The sequence below is a fragment of the Labrus bergylta genome, chromosome 19 (genome assembly GCF_963930695.1).
Source record: "Labrus bergylta chromosome 19, fLabBer1.1, whole genome shotgun sequence".
NCBI classification, from domain to species: domain Eukaryota; kingdom Metazoa; phylum Chordata; class Actinopteri; order Labriformes; family Labridae; genus Labrus; species Labrus bergylta.
In genome coordinates, this window is record NC_089213.1 from 4,950,271 (window position 1) to 4,973,376 (window position 23,106).

Below are 23,106 nucleotides of genomic sequence, written 5' to 3' on the forward strand. Positions count from 1 at the left end.
ACAGCTAAGCTAAAGTGATGGATACCTGATAACACTAGCTGGGTAAATATATGAAAATACGATATCTGAACAGATGATAGAACAGTTTGAATCGTTTTCTAAAGTTAAAAAGAACTACTCCTTTACTTCGTCCTCCTCTGGGTTGTGTTTGTGGTCTCTCATGTTTTGTTCTGGTTTTGGGATCAACAGGAGAAGCTGAGTGTGAAGTGACGGCAGCGTCAGAGAATGAGCTGCAGTGTGAGCTGAAGTCGACGGAGAAGACCCACATGGTCACCAACCAGGGCATACACCACAGTACGTTAACATTTCAGTCCTTTTTGCAGATTAAAAAATGAACCTGAGTAGATTAAATACAGTCCAGCTGGAGAAGAACTGCATCACTGAAAACTACTGCGAGCAAGGAAGAAGGGTTGAAGTACTCACAAGACCGGTCTCCAGACTGGACTCCAGCTTTTAAATCAAGACCAAACAAGACCACCACTGATTGGCTATTTTTCCACATCATTACTGTGATTAGGAGGAAAGCAAACCTTTTCTAAAACATGGATAACTTCAGTTTATTTGTAGTTCTCAGTGTTACGGTATAAATTAGTGATGCCCCCGCTGCACATAAGATGAGGATTTATCACTGGTATTTATGGTCTTGGTCTTGTCTCAGTCTCGATCCCTAAATGTCTTGGTCTGGTCTTGGGTATGTCTTGGTCTTGGTCTTGACCACAACACTACAAGGAAGTGACTGAGACCATTTCCATAATTATCATTATTTACTTTAGATGTTTTTTAAACTTGTTGCTTACCCTTGAGGACTGATTTCCCTCTGACCCTTTGATAACTTTTCTGTGTGGTCCAGCTCATGGGCAGGGGTATGCATGGGACCCCACCTCTCTGACAGTGTGCGTTGGAGACACGGTAAAGTGGCGTTGGGAAGCTCCGGCCTTCCAGAAAGTCGGCTACAGTGTGTTCAGTGTGACGGCACCAGGGGGCGCCACCTACGAGAACGGACCATTCAACAGCGGAGACCAGACGACAACAGGTAGAACACTGAGTCACGATACCTCTCGCTTACTCTGTCAGATCACATCAGTCTGTGATGGTTAGTGTTGTGGGGCGACGCAGGTTCTTCTGTTTCTTCTTCTAGAAATGAATGATAAAGTGAAATGTCTTTAAGAACGTACGCAAGATTTACTCATGTTCACCTTTCATGGTGGCGTCAATAAAACCCTCCTTTCAGCCTGAAGCAGTTTGTTTCACCTGCTGTCTCTTCCCCACGTGCCCACTTTCTTCTGATTGGCCAGCTCTCTGGGAGCCTTTCTCAGGGGGGGGCAGAACGCTGCAGGGCTGCCAGGGGAGGGCTGCTCTCCAGTGCTGGGAGAAGAGAGCTCAGAAAGTTGAAAGAGGTTTCAACAGCTTACAGCTTAAGGCTTGATAATGATAATAATAGCAATATATTTATGTATATATCACCTCTGAAAGCACAGCTACAAAGTGCTTTACACCACAAGATAGAAGTGTGCACACAGTCATGGTAAAAAAACAACATAGAACAAGGACCTGAGCTGTTTATAGAGCGCTCTCAGGTTACGTAAAATAATTAAGCCTGAAGCTGTCTCGTGAAATTCTTGGTTTCATATCAGGGAATTACAGCATGATTTGCAGAATAAGCCGTTTAGCGCCCCCCCCCCTGCAGACTTATCCTGGGATCCCTCCAACGTACATTTAACTCATGATCTGAAACTTTGCCCACGTTTAGTTTGGACGTCCAGCTTTGTGACACTATGTGTGAGTTTTTAAAATCAGCCTCAGCATAATAGGATAACTTTAAGGTTTTAATGTGCTTGATTTTAAATGGTATGCATAAACGGTGAGAGAAATACAACTGCTAACAAACGTAAAGTTTTAACTGCAGCTGATTCCTTCTTGTGTTACATCATAGTCCATATTCACACTTTTCTACTACCTGTAATTAAATGACTCCCTATTCCTCATCGATGATTTTTTTTCCTCTGCTTCACTTGATATGTTTCAACACGATCTCACCTCGACGACAATATGTGAGAAGTGACACACGAGGAATGTGATGTGAAGTGTCAAACCTTTCGTTGAGTGTGAGAGATAAATGATCAACATGTGATTTGATGTGTATGCTGCATTTCACACTGCTTCCCTCCCCCCCCCTCAGGGTTTTTCAGTTACCGCTTCACCTCGCCTGGCGATTACTACTACAGCAGTGGCTACATCGATGTCAAAAAATCCAGGACCCTGCAGGGGGTCGTGAAAGTCAAGGCTTGTGAGGGAAAGAGCAGAAAGGTCTCCGTAATGACTGGAGGCGTTGAGGCCGTACACGTTAGAGGAGGTAAGTGGATAGTCTGGATAGTGTGGATGTTTTTACATCAGCAGGATAAAAGCACATCATCCAATCAACGACCAGCTGAGCTCTGAAGTTAACAAATAATCAGTGGATTCAATCATCTCTCCTTCAGGTTCTAATAGCGGCTCCACAGCAGTCCAGCAGTGCGTCGCCTCCACGCAGTGCCAACAGAACACCAACACTTCAGACATCATTTCATTCAGCTCCACCGCCTGCGCCACCCCGACAGTGACCTCCATCTCCCCCAACCAGGGGACGTACCACCAGGTCGTCCACATCGAGGGCGCGGGTTTCAGCGACACTGCCTGCGCTAATGAGGTTAGCCGTGTTTATTTATAATGAAAATTTATGAAAATGATACAGCTGTTTGGAGAACAACAGATAAATGTACAATTACTTATTTTCAAGAACTTTCTTTATGCTATTTTCTTGTTCATGAACATTAAATAAATAAAATAAATAAAATACAACCTGCTCTGAAGGATGGACGTCTACGTTTAAACGCACAGAATTACCACCACCAGGGGGCTCTCAATCAAAACAATGAGAAAAAGATGACTTTGAGGCTGGCGGGGAATCATGGGAGTGATTCTCTCTGCTATAACAGTGAAAACTAACACGAGGATTATTAACAGAAAAACACACAGGGGACACAGATGAACAAGGATGCAAATGACAAAATAAAACAGGAAATTACAACGAAGCAACAACAACGAACAAACAAACTAAACAAAAGTAAATCCTGACTGATGATTGTGTTTATCTAAATGAGTTTTCTCTTCAGAATCAGCTTTATCTGTCAGGTGTGCTTTCCCAAAAAAGGAAATCTCAACTTGGCAAACTGTGCTCTCTATGTTCAGCAATACCCATGAAATATTGAAAAATGAATTGTTATGTACAAGCTTAATTATTATCATTTTACTTTATTTAAAAAATGACGGCTGTGAGCTCGCTCGTCTTACGGTGAAGATAAATCTTCTGTCGATCGATTGTGCCTGACTGTGGTGTCTCTGTGGTGCGTCCTGTAGGTGACAGTGGGAGATCAGTCCTGCCAGGTGATCAACAGCTCTAACTCAGAGATCTACTGTCAGCTAAGCAAAGACAACAGACTCTCCACGGGTGTCCCTCACCCCGTAGCCGTCAGAGTCAACAACCTCGGGAACGCCATCGTCGCTGTGCCGAAAGAGCTCCATCGGCGTTTTGTGCTTCTGCCTGTGATTGATTCCGTCTGGCCTCGAAGCGGCAGCTCCACCGGCCACACTCGACTCCTCGTTCACGGCTCGGGCTTCTCTGAAGGACAAGTGACAGCGGCCGACCACCTGTGCTCTGTGGTCACGCTGAACTACACCTCTATTGTCTGTGACACCTCGCCTTCTCAGCCGCGCTCTGGTGATGTAGTCTTCCACGTGGGCAGGATCCAAAGCTCCTGTAAATCAAGCTGCTCCTTCGAGTATTCTTCCTCCATCACGCCTGAGCTCACCAGTATTTCCCCCGATAGCATCAGCGGGCCGTCCTCCCTCACCCTCTCTGGCTCTGGGTTCGGCTCCGACAGCGGTGACGTGGCAGTGTTTGCTGGCAGCACAGAGCTGGAGGTCACCGGGGTCACTAATGGCAGCATTTCAGCGACGGTCGACGCTCTTTCTGCGGGCGACCATGAAGTCAGTGTGATCCTGAGAAGCATCGGTCTTGCTAGAGGTTCAGTCACCCTCACCAGCAACGCCACAGCCGTCCTCAACCCCAACGCGGGCAGCCTGGCAGGAGGGACCAATCTGGTCCTCACTGGAAACGGCTTCGCTCCGGGCAACACCAGCGTGATGATCGGCGGCAAGCCCTGCGAGATTCAGGAAGTGACGCCGGCGCGTCTTCGCTGCCTGACACCTCCTCACAGCGAGGGAGTGAAGACTGTCAGCGTCAAAGTGTTTTCAGTCAATTACCCGCCTTTCAGCTTCAACTACTCGAAAGACAAAACTCCTTCTATCATCTCCATCAGCCCTGCCACTGGTAACTATCCTCCTACGTCCTGTAGTGAAAAGAACTTCATCCATTAGGAAGCAGAACAAAGAGTTCAGTTCAGGAGGAGTTTGTTGCTCTATTTGAGATTTTTGATTCCTCCGGCAACCTAAAAAAAAAAAAGCTTATTTTTAAGATACAAATCCTCACAACTAAATTCATGTTCTCTAGTTTATAACCGATGCAACTGAAAACAGATATTTACAATCAATAAGACAATTTGATACCAAATACCATGTGAGGCGTTAGATGTGATAAGATGCAGAACATTTCTTTGTGAGATTTGTCTTGGACTCAGGTGCTGCACACATTAAGCTGCCTCGACCGTAGCATCAATACAACAATCCACATGTAAACAGAGATCACAAACAAATTGAAAAACCAAAGCGATCTGCGTGAAGACCAAAATAGAAACGAGGAAAAGACAAGAACAGTTTGACCATTTTCATGTCCTTTAATTTTTTATCATTATCGCAAAATATTATTCCCTCCTTCCTGAAACGTAGACTCCAGAGAGTAAACCTAAGAAGAACCGTGACTGTAATCTTCAGGTTTCAAGAGGAGAAACTGTTTGATTTGTAAATTACTCGTTTGACCTTCACTGAACCACAAAGTCCCTTTAGATTTATATCTGGAGATCTGGTCTCAAAACTCAATGTTTTTCTTCTTGTTGTTTTTTCTGGATGGATGATGTCATTCTTCAGAGTTAAAGAATATCCTTTAATATCAGTACTTACAAAATAAAGCGTCAATAATTAGGTCAGATTTTCACCTTACAGCGCCTGATATAATTTGATCAGGCTGAGGAGAGCACACACTGTATCATTTTACCTGAACAAAGGGATATACCATATAAAGTCTGATATTAACAGTACACCCATTTAGTCCTGTGCCACCTGTCTCTCATTACATCGTCTCCCTCCTCGTTTATTCCCCGCAGGGCCGAGTGGGACCGTCATCACCCTGACAGGTTCAGGATTCCACAACGACTCTCAGCAGGTCCAGGTCACCATAAATGATGCCCCCTGCACCGTGTCGTCAGTATCTGACACAGAGGTTCAGTGCACAGCAGGAGACAGCCCAGGGGGGTCATACAAGGTCATGCTGAATCACAAGGTCAAAGGATACGTGGTGTCGGATGTCAAGTTCAAGTACGAGCTGACACTGAGCGGCGTGCAGCCCAACCAGGGTGAGTAGAGAGCCCAGCCCAGTCAGCCTTATGTGGTGCTTCAGCTTTAATCATCATCCCTGCTGTTTTGTGTTCTGCTGTAAGCCTCACAGTGAATATTCTGTCTCGCTGTCTTTCTGAAGAAGTTCTTTCCTCCCTCATGTGTTATTCAGGCAGTTTCGCTGGCGGCGCTCTGCTCTCCGTGCAGGGGTCCGGCTTTGACCCTGACAGATCCACGGTGAGGATCTGCGGAGAGGAGTGCAACGTTAACAGAAACATGTCGACATCGACACGTCTGTACTGCGAGTCTCCAAACAACAGTGGTAAGCTTGAATGTGGGTTTTTTCTGACTTTATTTTAAAGAGACAGTGCAGAGAGAGAGAGAGGGAGAGAGAGAGCGAGAGAGAGAGCGGGGAATGACATGTAGGATATGAGCCGCAGGTCGGATTCAAACCCAAGACCCCTAACAACAAAAACAACCCCCTGTGTGGCAGAGTGTAGCAGCCCCACTCTGACATATCTCCACTAAAGCATGTCCACACGTCCTCTTTGTGCATGTGTGTGATTGAGAGACCTGCTCCTCACACACATAGGCCTGAATTAATAATGAATAATAACGACAACATTTATAGACATTTGACCCCTGAAATCATATAAAGCGTGTTTGTTTGCTAAGGTTAGGCTCAAATGTTGTGAAGAAGTCTACACCCTGGCACGGCTTAGTTTAGTTTAATAAATCACAGTTTTGCTTTAATTTCACATAGAACACGATGGAAGCTGCTCTGCTGGGGGGAAATATTTCATGTTTTCTGTTATATCATTATTATGACAGAACAATTAACAACTTAAACTCTTGCTGATCCCCAGACTACAAAGCAGTGAAAGGAACAGTTAAAGTATTTTAGACTGAACAAAAGAAGAGGCAGCTCGTCTTTCTAGTAAAGGTTAAAACATTTCAGTTTTCTATGGAAAGAATGTGTGGTTGATATTTTCAGTTGCAGACTCATTGTAATAAACCAGTCCTGTCTAAGTTAAACAATAATGGAGACAGACTTCCGTCAGCGAGGAATGTGGTCAGCCATTTATCACCGCAGAATGACAGACAGTGACTCTTCAAAGAGGAGACATCTTACGGCTGTTTGTTATCTCTAAGCACTCATCTTGATGCCTGTCTTTGTTGTTGCATGTTTCTGTCTCTCTGTCTGCTCTCAGGCACTGAGTCAGAGGCGAGCTGCGAGGTTGCAGTCTACAACCAGAACGATGCCGTCAACACATCGAATGGCTTCACCTACAAATCTCAGCTGACTCCGGTGATCTCTGAGGTTTCTCCGCGCAGAGGAGGCACCGCTGGAGGCACGCTGCTGACAATCACAGGCTCCGGTTTCAGGTGCAGGAGAGCAAAAAAAAAAAAAAAAGTCCACACAGTACATAGAGTATGACACGGAGAGCCACACCCATATCATGGACCGCTGCTCGAGAATCAAGAGCTCGGCTTACACAGACAAACGTTTTCAGTTCTGGGACGTCTTTGCTTTCATTGGATTTAATGCAAAGTCATGTAGGGTTTTTCAAAACTTGATCCATATATGAAACCAAAGCAGAGTTTTTAAACATCTTTCAATTTTAGATTAGTTCCGCACTTACACATTAAAGAGGACATATCATAGCCCTTCTCCACCTTCTCAAACAGTCCCCCTGTGGTCTAAATGAAACATCTGCGCTGTGCTTTGGTCAAAATATAACATGAATCAAGCACCAGAGGAGGTTTGTGACCCTGTATAAACCAGCTCTCTCAGAACGCTCCGTTTTGGTGTGCATGTGTCTCTTTAAATGCAATGAGCTCCGCCTCACCCCGCCCCCTCTCTTCCACGGTGGGTGCAGACAAGTTCAGCTTTGAGCTTCCATGGCAACTCGTCGGCGTGCCCCCCTGGGGAAAACATGGGTGCCGGAGACAACTCAGGAGGGGAGGGTATTTTTTTTTTACCAGAATCCCACTGTGATGTCACAAGGAGAGCACATTTGAAACGGAGCATTTCTCTCTGTGTTGTAAGATTTATGCAGACCACAAACAAACTTCTCTCTATTTACCAGGTATTAAATTAACCTGTTGGTGTATTGTTTTATTTCAATCTTTCCCACCTTACAGCACCGACCAAAGCAAAGTCAAAGTGACCATCGCAGACTCTGGGTGCGACGTTCAGTCCACCACCAGCACACAGATCACCTGTGTGACGAATGCTCAGCCAAGGTCTCAGGAAACCAAAGTCAGAGTCAGCATCGGAGATCAAGGCATCGCTAAGATGGTAAGAGAGAAGAGCCATAACATACACACTGTGTCATCAGTTTCATATCTGTAGAGTCTTATTTTTAATGTTTGTCTCTTTTTTTACAGGAGAATGCAGATTTCTTCTACGTTGACGTGTGGTCCTCCAGGTACACATGGGGGGGTCAGTCTCCACCTGAGAAAGGCACGTTTGCTGTCATCACTAAAGGACAGACCATCCTGCTGGACACCAACACTCCAGTTCTGAAAATGCTCCTGATCCAAGGTTCACATACGAGTCAAACGTCTTTTTCAGTGAAATTCATTTTTAATACAAAACATGATCAAATCAAAATGTGAATCAGTGAAATGTAATCGTACGACGGCTCGGTATGAGAACTAAAACATTTACCTGAGTTTGAACACCAGTATTTAGTTTGTGACTTCCTTTGTTTTTGCTCAAAGGAGGGGCGTTGGTTTTTGATGAAGCGGACATCGAGCTACAGGCGGAAAACATCCTGATCACAGACGGCGGTCGGCTCGAGGTCGGTCGAGAGGGGGCGCCATTCCAGCACAAAGCCATCATCACACTTCATGGACACCAGCGCTCGCCTGAACTTCCTATGTACGGTGCTAAGGCAATCGCTATCAGAGAGGGCGTGCTGGACTTGCATGGTATGAGCGCACACATGAATAATTCAAACGGATGAGAAAACAAATATCTCTCTCATGTTGGTTAAGTTGAAGCTAGAACAGCAGGTAGTTAGCATAGCTTAGCACAAAGACTGGAAACAGGTGGAAACAGCTAGCCTCTCTCTGTCCGAATAAGAAAATAGAATTGGCTGTTGATATGCGGAATTGGCCAATCAAAACCGGCTGTAAAGAATTACACACGGCCGTGAAGTAATCATTGTTAATGACTGGCTGTCTGACAATTTTCAGAACAACCTTTGTTTGAACAGTTTCTAAAGCAAGTATTAAATGAGTGAATGTTTGATACTCAACCTTAGTATTTTCAGGCTTTGGCCACTAGGGGTGCCACTGTCAACACAAACCAAAAGTTTCCCTCAGGAGCTTTAAATTAAGGATCAAGATGCATCCTCTCTGACTGAATTACTGACGTCTCTGTTGAGCTATGAGGAACTGAATTAGTCCTGAACTGAATCTTCCAAAAGCCCCGGATTTCATGTCATTATGTCACATAATGTTGATCCGACAGAGTTATGTGAGTCGTGCGTCCTGCAGGGATGTCATTATTACTGACAGCTCACCTTCCCCCCTCAGGTGTGGATCATTGTTAACAATCTGTTTCTGCAGGTAAACCAGTCGCTGATACGTGGACCCACCTCGCACAGACGGCAGCTAAGGACTCCAAGACACTGACCCTGATGAAGGCGGTGACGTGGAGCGTCGGAGATGAAATTGTCATCGCCTCCACAGGCCACAGGTATATAACAGGGTCTCGAGTTTGTGGATGTCAGAGAAGAAATGAAGATAATGAAGGGAATGCTTTTGAATATAAAAACTGTGATTGCCTGTACCCCGAAGTGGAAGTACATAGATAAAGGATTTGATGGGGCGCCGGATAGCCTAGAGGTTATGTGTCCCCCCCGTGTACAGAGGCTAGAGTCCTCATCGCAGCGGCCGTGGGTTTGAATCTGACCTCTGCCCTGAAACCCTACCTGAAAGAGAAATGCATGAAGAGAGACATCTTACCTGTCTTACCTTGGTCACACATTTCTATCTCAGGCGCTTTGAATCACTTTATGTATGAATGGCGCTCTCTGAAAGTAAATGCACCTTGCCTTAAAGTTTAAGACTCATGCATACTCAAAATTATTAACAACAAAAAAAAAATATTTTATTTCTGGACAATTATTTTATAGTTTATTTTCTGTATAATTTAGTATTATTTATTTCTCAGTAGCAACAAAGATGTAAAACTCTCAATCATTAGATGAAAAAAAACAAGAAAAAAAGAAACATCTATCCCGCACAAAAACCAAGAAGCTCAACCTCAGTACTTTCAGATGTCGTCAACCAATCTCAGATATCAATAGTAGAGTAGAAGCAAACAAATAGGCATATTGTTAAACTTGAAAATTGTATTTTGATTGCCACACGGACGTTTCAAGCAGACGCTCTTCATCCGTGTGGCAATCAAAATACAATTTTGGAGTGCCGTCCTTGTTTTTCTTTTTTGAACATTTTTGGGGATTCAGCCCCCAGTTGTTTGAGGTTAAAAGGGAGTTGAGCGTGTTTTTTCTACCATATTATTAAACTTGACATATGCACATGTGTAGTTTTATATACTGACACGTTTTAAACAAAGCTACAGAGCTCAAAGGTAGAAATCATTTGTGTTTCCAGGCACAGTCAGAGAGAGAACGAGAAGAAGACGATAGCCGCCGTGTCAGCCGACGGAAAGACTCTAACTCTGGAAGAAGCGCTGGAGTACGCTCACCTCGGGGTGACCACCACACTGCCTGGTGGGAAGACGTTTGATGCCCGAGCTGAGGTGGGTCTCCTCAGCAGGAACGTCGTGGTACGAGGTTCCAACAACAAAGAATGGAACACGGAGATTGAAGCCTGTCCTGCTGGCTTTAACACAGGTACAGTCTGACAGCGGAGGATGTTTGCACTACTTTGATCTGATTTTACGCTAAAAGTCACAACAATCATGAAGAGGCTGTATATTCAAACTGACACAGACTACAATTTATTTCCATTTACTTTGACACATTTTGTAGTTCAATTTGAAAGGATTTACCAGATGAATATGTGTTATTTGAGAAGGATGTACACTTTAAACATCAAAACTTGCCATTTTATCACAACAAAACCTGAACTTGATTGACATTAAAGGTCCAATATGTAAGATATCTACTGAATGAAATGATAAAGTGACCTTACTATATGATCAGACATTAAGGAAACATGCTATGTTGAAGTGTTGGCTTCTCTGACAACAATGCAGCAGCCAGTATGTCCTCCTTCTAACTTTAGATTCTGGTCTTGAATGGTCTAAATCAAATTAGGATCAATATTGGAGATGCTTTTGAAAAATGGAGAAAGGTTTACAGAACAATGCAGAGCTGGCTAAACACTGAAGCTTCAGTGTCCACCACATGGCAACCTGCACGAGCATGGACTCTAGAGAGGAGGGGAGACAGCTCTCTACAATGTTTTGAATTTGGACTGCAGTACCCATTTTAAACACTAGGTGTCAGAGTTACACATCGCTCCTTTAAAGATTCACTTGATAATATCTCAATGCCAAAACCTTGAATAAAACATTAAATACTCACATTTAAAGCATTTTTTTAAGTAAACAGAGAAGAATAATACCTTACAGATTACTGTAAGCCTTTCAAACTGGATCAAGATGTATATTTTGTTTCATGAAATCAACAGTGTTTGCTATAATGTAGACACAAACACATACATTAGAAAATTAACTCCATGTTGTAAACCTGACCCTTAGAGTTCAGGAATCATTTGCTCCTTGTTCATCGCGTCCTTACACTCATTTTGAGATCACAACAGTTTCCTGTATATCCCCATCGGGGTGTGTAAGTGTTAACACGGTTCTCTGCCTGCTCTGCCGTAGGTGAATTCCAGACCCAAACGTGCTTCCAAGGCAGGCATGGAGCCGAAGTAGGCAGCGATCAGTTTGGAGGCACCATCATGTTTCACTCACCCACACCAGATCGTGATCGTGTAAAAGGCAGGATTGAATTTGTTGAGGTGAACTGCTTAACACTCTGTGGACACATTCAGCTTTTGTTATCATTTATTTTCATAGACTTAAACACAAAACTTGTAATAATGTTTTCATGACTTTTTTTCCTGCAGCTGACCTACATGGGACAGGCCTTCAGGCTGGGGCGTTATCCCATCCACTGGCATCTGATGGGAGACTTGAACTACACATCGTACGTGCGAGGTTGTGCCATCCACGAGACCTTCAACAGGGCAGTTACCATCCACAATACCCACAGGCTGCTGGTGGAGCACACCGTCATCTACAACATCATGGGCGGGGCCTTCTTCATTGAAGACGGCATTGAGACGGGGAACATCCTGCAGTACAACCTGGCTGTGTTTGTCAGACAGAGCACCAGCCTGCTGAACGACGACGTCACTCCCGCCGCCTACTGGGTCACCAATCCCAACAACATCATCCGACACAATGCCGCCGCCGGGGGCACCCACTTCGGCTTCTGGTACCGCATGCACGAGCACCCGGATGGCCCGTCCTTTGACGGAAGCATCTGCCAGAAAAGGGTTCCTCTCGGCGAGTTCCACAACAACACGGTGCACTCCCAGGGCTGGTTCGGCCTCTGGATCTTCCAAGACTACTTCCCCATGAAGGGCGGCACCTGCAGGTCCAAAACCCCAGAGCCTGCTGTCTTCCACTCCCTCACCACCTGGAACTGCGAAAAAGGTGCCGAGTGGGTCAACGTGGGCGCTGTGCAGTTCGACAGCTTCCTCATGGTCAACAACGAGAAAGCCGGCATTGAAGCCAAGCGTATCTTCCCGTGGGCTGTGAGCGGCACAGGAAGGGAAGGAGGGGCTGGGGTGTTCAACAGCATCATCGTGGGCCACCTAATGGAGCTCGGAGGGTTCGAGACAGAAACCCGTACCCGGGGTATCATCCTGCCATTCGACGACGGCATGGTCGTCCTGAACACTACGCTCATCAACTTCGACCAGGCCTCTTATGCAGCCTTCGGGGTAACCACAGTGGATGGGACATGCGTTGAAAGATGTGGCGGCTGGTCTGCCCTCTTCGGCGGTATCAAGTATTTCAATTCACCCAACAAGTGCGGCTTGAAGTGGGAGTTTGAGGTGCAGATGGTGGACACAGATGGTTCCCTCACAGGTACTCAGCCCTTCTTAAATGTAACAGATCCTCATTAATACGAAAACAGCATTACATTGTTTTCCTTACACTATTAAGAGTGACAGAACAATTATACATCATAACATTCTTGTGTTTTGTCAATTTCAGGAACGGTTGGAAACAAAGTGGTGTCCAACAGCTCGTTGTTGGACCCAGCTCACTGTACACACAGTGAGGAGTGGAGCAACGGTTACCCCGGATACGTGTGCGACGACACCGTTCACTTCCACCGTCTGGCACTCAACAACCCTTCCCCATCTTCTCTGAATCCTAAGAATATCCTGCTCACCAACGACTATGGTATTGAAAACACACAGACTTTCTACTTTTTCATGTCGGTATTTTGTTTGCTGGAGAAGAAAAGAACTGTGGTTGAGCCTGTGCTGACCTCTGCTGGTGATAAGTGGGAGTGCTGATTCCCTGCTCTCGTGCTGTAGAATTATCAAGGAGTGTGCTGAAAGCCAGCAGACCCTGGAACCTGCGAAGAACTTATTATTATTTTGTATTTCATATCCACAGACACACTCACACACCTCTCCTCTCTTAAAACACACAGCAGCTTCTCCCACCCTGGTCACTTTCCTGTATGTGCCAAAAAAAATCTCCCTGTTCCCCTCACATTTCCATTGCCCGGTATTCCATGCATTAGAGGAGAGACTAACCAGGGCACGTCTCCTTCTCTCTCTCTCTCTCTCTCTCTCTCTCTCTGATTACCTTCACCTGCAGAGCATATGTCTGCAGGTTAGAAAGGATGCAGATCGTCCAGTAGTTCATCAATTTATGAATGCAATCTTATTCAGGTAAAATGCTGCATTGATCACCATCCATCCATCCAATATCTTAATGCTTCCAATGCTCCCAGTTGGAAGGCCTCCTGAGAGAGGCGACCAGGAGGCACCTCAGCCGGCTCGTTTTGATGCGAAAGTGAAGCAGCTCTACTCCGAGCTCCTCCCCCTGTCTCTAAAGCTGAGCCCGGCCACCTTTTGGAGGAAACTCATTGATAATCTCAAAATTGGCATCATAACTCCTCCTCAGTTGTTGGTTGACTTTACCTACTTTGACCCCTTTTTGTTCTGCACAATCACTGCTGCACCTGTGACACAATAAAAGATGAGACTCCCACTCTCCTGTCCTCTAGTTTTCACAGAGTAGTTCATGAAAAACATAAACGTCCACTGTAATATAAGACTGTCTCGTCTGTTGTCTTTATCCGTAGTGTGATGCCTTTAAACTCTCTGTTACAGGTACCAGTGCAGTTCCATACAAGGAGAAGAGACTGACTCATAAGAAGGGCTGGATGGCCTTGGTGCCCTCTGGGAAAACGTACCTCATGAACTTTGAAAACGCCTTCCAAATCACCAATCTCTCATACACTGCAACCTTCTACGGCTTCAAGGTACAAAACAAAATAAGATAACACAAAATCAAATTTCAAACCAGCTTTTTTGGACTATTTACGCTGATGATCTTTATGCTTGGCCTTTTTTTTTTTTCCCCCCGCACACAGCAAGATCAATATGTGATCATCAAACACAACCTCACTCAGAGTCCGGACAGTTTCTACATCATAGATAAGAGGAACGGCTCGGAGTCGCCGCTCAGCTACAGCGAGAATGAAAGTGGCGACTGGCACTTTGAGGAAAGCTCCAAAAGTCTCTCCTACATCTGTAAGACTCAAATCAATATGGAAACTTTGTGTTCTTGCTCCTATTTTGATGACTAAGGATCGTTACAGTTGTTGTGAACATCTACTTAGCGGCTGATTTTCTTGGGTTTTATATGATTACCTGCTGAAATGATGTTTATTATTAAAATGAAAATGGCTGTTATAGATTTTATAGATCATTGTGTGTCATCATTATCGTTGAGTCAACACATTAGACACACTGAGCCGTGTGATGTAAATATCACAGTTTTGCTTTCGGGGTCATTTTTACAGAATGTCAGGGGAAGTCTTCATCCTTTGCTCGTTTGTGATTCTTTATTTATTTGACATTTTTTTTATTTCAGTGTCCGGGAAGACGAGCAAGCGTCGTCGTCGTTCCAGCGTGGACCGCTCCATGAAAGACTTTAATGTGAACTTGAAAGTCTATCGCTGCTTCTTCCCCGACTGCATCCAAGGAACACCTCCGCCCCCGGCCACGCTGCCCCCCTTACCAAGCCGTCGGCCCGACAACTTCATGTAAGTTTGACCGCGACATGTTATCCAGGAGCACGTTCATTCAAAGAGCACTGTCGCTCTCTTCAGATCATTTACTCTCTTGACTTTCAAGACGATCTAATTGTTGATTAAAGCTCCTGTGATGAGTTTTTAACGGGTTATGAAACCAGAAATGAATACTCAGGCCTCGATTTTACATACTAAAGCCAACAAGACCATCAGTGACAAGAATGATCATTTCTACACAGTTCATGTTGACGATCGTAACCGCTGACACGGGATAGTTACGTCATGCTGCAGAAACTGTCTTTGTTTTTATTTCCACAGCAAAGATTCACATTCAACTTATTCAAAGTTATTAACCAACCTTTTCTCCGTTTGTGTTTTTTCTCTCCAGTCGCTGGTCTAACGCCTCTTTCTGGGAAAATTCAGCTGAGAATAACTTCACTGTGCCAGCAGAGGGCGGTGATGTCGTCATCCCGTCAGGTAACGTCCAAAAAACTGAAGAAATCTTCATTCAGACGACTAAAGGGGACGTTTTCATTCTTGTTTTGTGTATTTTTTTCTAATTTATCAGAGGTGTTGCATGTTAGAAGTTTTATTCCCACATTAGGATTATTTATAAAATCATTTATTTTTCTGTAAGGTTACAAAGCGTACACAAAAGGATTCATATGTGTATTTATGTATTCAGAGTAGGGCTGTCAGCATTAACTAGTTAATCGTGATTAATGAAGTTCTGAAATCATTGCATACATCTTCAGCATATTTTGTCCTTTAAGGCGCAGTCTCAGAATAAGATTAAAAGTGTCTTGATTTTGCTTTTTACTCACCAGTTTTACGCACGTGCTTCTTAAATTCTCTTCCAAGGGAAGTCTTACTGACTTTTAACGTATTTCATGATACCCCTTTAAAAACCTCAGGTGTGTGGATGGTTCAGGACGCCGACACTCCTCCCCTCAACAAGCTGACCATTACTGGAGTTCTTGAGATCCCAGACACCTCGATGAACGTGTCCAGCCGACAGAGCCGAGCCGCTCCAGAATACAACACTGTGGTGCTGGACGCAGTCTACATCTCCATCCAGGTGAGCGGGATCTGACTATGCAGATTACTTCATTCTAAATGAATCTGTTTTATCTCGTTTTAATGACACATTTCCTCCATCAACCTGTTACTGTGGATGATACGGATGATGCTGTAAATTGGCAAACTTGATTTATCTTTGAAATGTGTTATCAACTTTTTAAAAGTGACGAAAGCAGCATTTTTAATATTTATTATATTAATGGAGTAATGAGCTAAATACGGTCAGATAAGGTACTCTCCACACAGCTGAAGGATGAGTGAGTTCATTTTTTCTTTTCTGTTTCAGGGCGGCAGAATGATCGCAGGATGGGACGACGAGCCGTTCAGGGGTCAGCTGCACATCAAACTCAGAGGACGCCACAACACCCCGGACTGGCTTCTGCCTGCCGGTCCAAACCAGGGATCCAAAGTCTTAGGTGAGAGTCGAGATTTGGTTTATTTGTCGTGTTCCTCGTTTGTATCTGCATGAATAAAAAAAAAAAACGACTCCCCAGCCCACAGCAGTGTGACATCGTTTTGACTCTGAGGAAACGTTAGACCTTTGCACCTTTATTAGTGATTCGTGTGCTTCGGTATTTTCTCTGGATCCTCTCTGAAAGAAGGGATCCACTGAATTATATTTCTTCTCTGAGAGCACTGACCTCGATTTGTGGAGCGGCTGAAGCTCAAGAGTTTCCTTCTTCTTTATCAGAACAAATTATTTAAATACATATAAAAACCTCCTTTCAAAACAACACATCCAAAGATATAACATCATGGGCTAAAACGTGCTAAATAATAGCGTTAATGCATGTGTGTGTGTGTGTGTGTGTGTGTGTGTGTGTGTGTGTGTGTGTTTGTGTGTGTGTGTGTGTGTGTGTGTTTGAACCCCAGGTGTGTTTGGTACTCTGGAGCTCTACGGACAACCTCACAATGTGTCCCACACCAAACTGTCTGCTACTGCTGTCGCTGGATCCAACAAGCTGAGCCTGAGGGAGTCTGTGGACTGGCAGGTCAGAAGTTAAACTGTTGAATTAAATGACATTAAAAAGTATTTGTTTTTAAATTTAAATAAATACATTTATTAATACAACTCCTGTAAAGTATCAGCGTTGTTCACGTCTACTCGTGTGTTTGTCTCGGCTCCAGGTTGGAGAGGAGATCGCCGTCTCCTCCAGCAGCTACAACGCGCGGGAGACTGAAAAACACAAGATAAGCGCTGTGTCAGCAGACGGCCGGGAACTGACCCTGGACCAGCCTTTGACCCACAGACACATCGGTCAGTCTGACGTCTCTAGAACTACAAAAAAAAAGAATCTGCAATCGTTTGTTGAATTACACTTGATTAAAAATCTGTGTTCTTCTTGCAAACTCATGACTCTTTTAATGATCTTTAGAATGTCAGACCGCCTGTACCGACCTCTTCTTCTTCTTCTTCTCTCTCTCTCCTCAGGTGAGACTCACTCTGTCTCAGGTACGTCGTACTCCTACACGCTGGCAGCTGACGTCGCTCTCCTGACCAGAAACATTAAGATCATCGGTGAGGAGTACGAGGACATGATGAAGGAGTCGTTCGGAGCCAGACTGTTGGTGGGATCCTTCATGTCAGAAGGAATCAACTACAGAGGTATTACAAGCTTTTTAAGTCTTATTGGTGTTTGAAATGTGACCGGAGGAAAACGTTGGAGAAAAGGAGTGAGGACGGCGAGCTCTGTCCATCAGTCAGCAGTTATTATTTTATCCTGTTTTGAGGATACAAAGATGTTAATTCTGTACGTTATATCCAGCTTGTCGTTTGAAATGATGATGAACATTATTTAAAACATTCTTCATTGGTGGATTATTTTATTCCTAAAGGGAAAGCTCAGATCAGGAACGTGGAGTTCTACCGCTCGGGTCAGGAAGGCTGGACCGACTCCAACGACCCTCGTTATTCTGTGGCCTTCCTCAACCTGGGAGAGGTACAGCAACACACACAAAACTACAGACACACACACACACACACACACACACACACACACACAACTACAGACACTAACACACACAAACACACACACACACACACACACACACACACACACACACACACACACACACACACACACACACACACTTACACACATACACACAAAACTACAGACACACACACACACACATACACACACACATACACACACACACACACACACACATACACACACACACAACTACGGACACCAACACACACACACACACACACACACACACACACACACTTACACACATACACACAAAACTACAGACACACACACACACACATACACACACACATACACACACACACACACACACACATACACACACACAACTACGGACACCAACACACACACACACACACACACACACACACACATACACACAAAACTACAGACACACACACAAACACACAAAACTACAGACACACACACGCTCACACACAACTACAGACACACACTCACACAAAACACACACACACACACACACACACACACACACACACACTCACACACAAAACTACAGACACACACACACACACACAACTACAGACACACACTCACACAAAAACACACACACACACACACACACACACACACACACACACACACACTTACAACTAGACACACACACAATAAAACCCCACAAAGTTGTAAATTTGAAAATCAGTAAAATATGAAGAAGAAAATGTAAGAATGTCTTCTGGTTGGATTTCCTGATGTGTGTTTTTCTTCTTCTGTGTCATCAGGTTAAAGAGGACGAATCGTACATCCAGGGTTGTTCTTTCCACGACGGATTCTCTCCGGCCATCGGAGTGTTTGGGACGAGCGAGTTGAAGGTGGACGATAACGTGATCCATCACACTGTGGGAGAAGGTAAACCGGGGTCACCTACACAGGACGTGAACAGGAACTACTTATTACTTGTTCATAAACTTTTGGTTTTAAAGGTGTTATACACATTAATTCATCATTGCTATCGTTGTTATCTACAGTGATTAAATGCGTCTCTGTTTGCAGGTATCAGAATTTGGGGGGACAAGATAACAGTGAGGAGGAACCTGGTGATGTTGTCTCTGTGGCCCGGCTCGTATCAGGACAGAGAGGAGGAGTTCAACTTCAACTTTGTTGCCGGCATCGAGGTCGGTACTCAAAAAACAAATAATTCTATCATAAATATATATTTTTTTATATCGTTTATTGGATTCTCGTATTTTCCTCAAGAATGAAACACATAAACAAGCCACAGTAACATGACCTAACAAATACAAACAACAGCTCAGATTACAGAATATTGTCCACATTTCAGGAAGGTTGTAAATTGCCATTCAGACCCAGGAGAGTCCTCTGGCAGAGAGCCGGCCTAAGATAACTCAGAAAGGGCCGCCAGACTTTATAAAACTGATGTGATTTTGTATGAAAAGAACTTGAATGATATTCCCAGGGACCCAGTTCATATATGACTTCACACCATCCTTTAACAGAAGGGCCTGAATCACTAATCCATTGTAAGAATGTTATTTTCTTGCAGCGTAATAAATATGATTTTTAACAATCATTTTTGATTTTGATTCTAAGGTCAACAAGGGGACGAACGTCGTGCTGCAGTATAACATCGTGGCGGGTTACGAGAGAGTGGCTTATCGCATCAATGGTGAACCGTGCACAGGTAACAGAAGTGATTCACCGACACTGACGTTGGTCTGAAGTGTGTCATGTCAGGTTACACCTCGTTACACAGGTTTTTCAGTCAGTCTTGAAGATTCAGACTCTTGTCAAACTTTTTTATTTTTTTGATGATTTCTTCCTGTGCAGGAAGCGAGAACAAGATGGAGGGCTGGATCCACAACGAGGCTCACAGCGGTATGTTCGCCGGAGTCTTCATGGACAAAGACGGTTTGCCTGGCTGCAGCCTCATCAACGACTTCTTCATATGGAGGAGCTTCGACTACGGCATCTACTACCAGGTACTGGACTGTGCATTTTAACATGGGTGTTAATGGGGCTGCCTGAGCTTTTAGAGCCAGCCTCAAGTGGACACTTAAGGAACTGCTAGGTTATGTACTTCAGCATTGGCTTCAATTTCCAACACTGCAGGTTGCAGCTTGAATAAAAGTAGTTTGATAAAAACTAAGTTTTATTCAGAAGAACTGAAAACAAATCTTCTTCTTCTCAGACCCCCAGTAGTGTTATTGTTTCCAACGCAACCATGGTGGACAATGGGATGAGCATCATGCCGATAACCTACGGCCCTCCTTCTCTTTCTCACAAATTTGCTGATAAATTTGCAAGTGTGAAGGTGAGAAAGTGTTTACCTTACAAGTTTTACAAAAGTGATTTTTTCTTCATCCTTTGTTTCACGTTCCTGATGCTTCTCTTTTCCCAGAATTCCTTGTTTGTTGGCAGCAGCCCTGACTTTGACTGTTCCGACACTCTGTCAAGCAGCGACTATAATGTGCGAGGCAGCGCGCAACATCGTGCCCCAAGACCGATCAACGGTACAGTACATAACACTCAACATGACATTTATACTGATGTTAAAGGTCACATATCCTCCTCCTCTTCAAAAAGTTTAAATAAGTCTCAGAGCTCCTCAAAACATGTCTGTGAAGTTTCTTGTTCTAAATCCATTCTGATCCTGTATTTGATCATGTCTATAAACCCCTCTATTTCAGCCCTGCTCAGAACAGGCTGTTTCTGTGTCTGCTTTAAATATGTAAATGAGCTGTGTCTGACCACGCCCCCTCTCTAGAAGGGCTTGGGTATCTCGGGCTGTCTCGCTCCATGTCTTATTGTTTACGTTGAGAAGGCAGACTCAGAGGGCAGAACAAACACCTAGCTGTGGGAGTGTCACCCACCTGGGGGAGGAGTTACTGCCCTTTATGATGTCATGAAGGGAAAATCTCCAAACGGCCTGTTTGAGCACACAATTTCTGAAAAGTGGAGCAGGCTAAAGACAGATAGGATGGACTTTTCTCATCATTGGGGGGGTTTGTAGACAGACTAGAGACACATATTAGTGTTAGAGAAACATGGTGAAGTGGATTTTACATATGTGACCTTTCCCAGGTCACATCTGAGAAACAGATTTGTGTTGATCCAGAAACTTTTAGAATGAAGATTAAAATGGGACAAGATGGTGAAACATTAGTAGTAAAAAATGACAATGGGATTCATTTGAATATGAACACAGACTGGTTAAAATATAACCTTTCCTCTTTGTGTGATTCTTCTTTCACTCCGACAGGGGGCAGATCTGCAATCTGTTGGCCAAATTTCCATTCCGCCCACAACAACGCACCACTAATGCTCTATCATCTGAACAGCAACTACAATGCCATCAAAGGCCTGATGACAGTGGAGGGTGAGTTCAGCCTCGGAGGTTTGAGGAGGGGAAGAACGTTTTGCCTGACACAAAATCTTCACTTTATCTCCTCTTGTTTCGTTTCCAGATACCACGTTCGTTAATTTCCAAAGCGTGTGCTCGGGCGAGGCAAACATCATGTTCATGACCAACACCGAGAACGAAGACCTGCATCACCCCGTGCATGTGTCACGCATAACCACGGTCGACAGCATGGAGGACTACAAGGTCTTCATCCACAGGGCTTCTTTAAAGTAAGTCAATGTACATCAAATGAGACTGTGAGATGGCATCGCTGTGACATTTTTAAGAAAATAAACTTTTGAGCTTTGACAATCTTATACATTACGTGACCTTAAACTGTTTTTTAAATGTCTGAATAATCATGCGCCACCACTGTCTGCTGAATAAACCACTAGGCACACAAACCTCCTTTTGGTCTGTCTGCTTTCTCAGCAAAGGGGGCAAAACTGTGGAGCGCTCTACCGACCAGCTTAAAACTAGAGACCAACTGTAACGCTTTTAACAGATCTCAAATCAGAACAAGAGTGCTCACATGAATAGCTTACAACTGGTCTATTGTCTGATCATGGGCAGCAGTGGGATCCTTACATGTAGTGAGAAAAGAATGAAGAAGCATGTCTAATGCCTCGTAAAATAAACCTCAAGAAGCCCAAAATCAAACAACAACTGAAAAAAACAAATCATTTAATTTGATCTCTTCTGAGAAGGTTTTCATTTCAAGTTTTGACTTACCTTTAAACTTAGTATCAGATGTGGATTATATTTTGTTTTTTTGTGCTTCAGAAAAATTAACCCGTCAGACTGTGTGGACATGGACTGTGACGGCAAGAAGAAGACCATGTTGAAGGACTTGGACGGCTCGTTCCTGGGATCGGTGGGGACGGTGCTGCCCCAGTCTGAGTTCCAGTGGGGGGGTGATCCCAGGAGGGGGCTGGGCGACTACCGACTCCCAACAGTCATGATCACCAGGAAAGACGGCAGCCCCATCCCTGTGGACCAGATCGCTCCAAACAAAGGTGAGCAAGCCAAAGGAGAGAGGCAACAGAATGATGCCCGTCGCCACCTTGTTTTTTTTAAACAAAAAGAGACAATGTTTGGACTACAAGGTGGATTACTAGATGCATTGTTACACCTTTAACCTGGTTGGCAGAAAAGGAGGGATGAGATAACGAGAAGGGACAGATATCTGATAAACGTAAAAAGTGTTTTCTAATAAGCCGTGTTGCTTCATTTGTCATCAGGTATAATGAGGAAAAACTGCACTTATGTGAGTTCCTGGCAGAGCTACAAGTGTTTCGGGCTGAACTACAGGATGCTGGTGATCGAGAGTCTCGACCCCGACACGGAGACGAGGCGCCTGTCCCCCGTCGCCGTGCTCGGAGACGGCTTTGTGGATCTTATTAACGGTAGTTCTGTTGTTCTGAAAATGTTTCAAACCCATGAAAAACCTCTGTAACAACATTTTTTAAAAACTGTGTCTTTAACGTTGTGTTTCTTTGCTCTCAGGTCCGCAGGATCACGGATGGTGCGCGGGCTACACCTGCCAGCTGAGAGTGTCGCTGTTCCACAGCATCATTGCCACCGGTCACGCCTTTGAGGTCTTCTTCAGCAGCACCAGCCCTCAGAAACTTCGCCTCATGATGCTCAACGCCCATCCATCCGAGGTCAGTGCAAAAACCGTAAAGACTCTGCTGTGGACATTAAGAGATAATCGTCAGAAAAGGTAAACGTTGTGTTTTTTTATTTTTTTTATTTACTTACA

At 44.3% G+C, this 23,106-nt stretch overlaps 1 protein-coding gene across 1 annotated transcript in view; it reads left to right on the forward strand.

Moving 5' to 3' along the window:
• Positions 1-23,106, forward strand: part of pkhd1l1.1 (PKHD1 like 1, tandem duplicate 1) — a 43,523-nt gene that overhangs the window by 18,064 nt on the left and 2,353 nt on the right. Inside the window, exons 25-60 of the mRNA XM_065948398.1 lie at positions 851-1,033; positions 2,180-2,353; positions 2,481-2,686; positions 3,397-4,369; positions 5,319-5,567; positions 5,720-5,869; positions 6,759-6,933; positions 7,693-7,849; positions 7,939-8,095; positions 8,275-8,484; positions 9,127-9,256; positions 10,180-10,421; positions 11,420-11,556; positions 11,665-12,694; positions 12,824-13,015; positions 13,960-14,111; positions 14,223-14,382; positions 14,726-14,897; positions 15,274-15,362; positions 15,800-15,963; positions 16,252-16,381; positions 16,839-16,957; positions 17,094-17,223; positions 17,398-17,571; positions 17,802-17,905; positions 18,706-18,832; positions 18,977-19,098; positions 19,535-19,625; positions 19,772-19,923; positions 20,133-20,255; positions 20,343-20,454; positions 21,204-21,320; positions 21,409-21,574; positions 22,128-22,360; positions 22,586-22,750; positions 22,851-23,008. Of these exons, the coding sequence (XP_065804470.1) occupies positions 851-1,033; positions 2,180-2,353; positions 2,481-2,686; positions 3,397-4,369; positions 5,319-5,567; positions 5,720-5,869; positions 6,759-6,933; positions 7,693-7,849; positions 7,939-8,095; positions 8,275-8,484; positions 9,127-9,256; positions 10,180-10,421; positions 11,420-11,556; positions 11,665-12,694; positions 12,824-13,015; positions 13,960-14,111; positions 14,223-14,382; positions 14,726-14,897; positions 15,274-15,362; positions 15,800-15,963; positions 16,252-16,381; positions 16,839-16,957; positions 17,094-17,223; positions 17,398-17,571; positions 17,802-17,905; positions 18,706-18,832; positions 18,977-19,098; positions 19,535-19,625; positions 19,772-19,923; positions 20,133-20,255; positions 20,343-20,454; positions 21,204-21,320; positions 21,409-21,574; positions 22,128-22,360; positions 22,586-22,750; positions 22,851-23,008 (7,325 nt within the window). The remainder of the gene's footprint in view (positions 1-850; positions 1,034-2,179; positions 2,354-2,480; positions 2,687-3,396; positions 4,370-5,318; positions 5,568-5,719; positions 5,870-6,758; positions 6,934-7,692; positions 7,850-7,938; positions 8,096-8,274; positions 8,485-9,126; positions 9,257-10,179; positions 10,422-11,419; positions 11,557-11,664; positions 12,695-12,823; positions 13,016-13,959; positions 14,112-14,222; positions 14,383-14,725; positions 14,898-15,273; positions 15,363-15,799; positions 15,964-16,251; positions 16,382-16,838; positions 16,958-17,093; positions 17,224-17,397; positions 17,572-17,801; positions 17,906-18,705; positions 18,833-18,976; positions 19,099-19,534; positions 19,626-19,771; positions 19,924-20,132; positions 20,256-20,342; positions 20,455-21,203; positions 21,321-21,408; positions 21,575-22,127; positions 22,361-22,585; positions 22,751-22,850; positions 23,009-23,106) is intronic.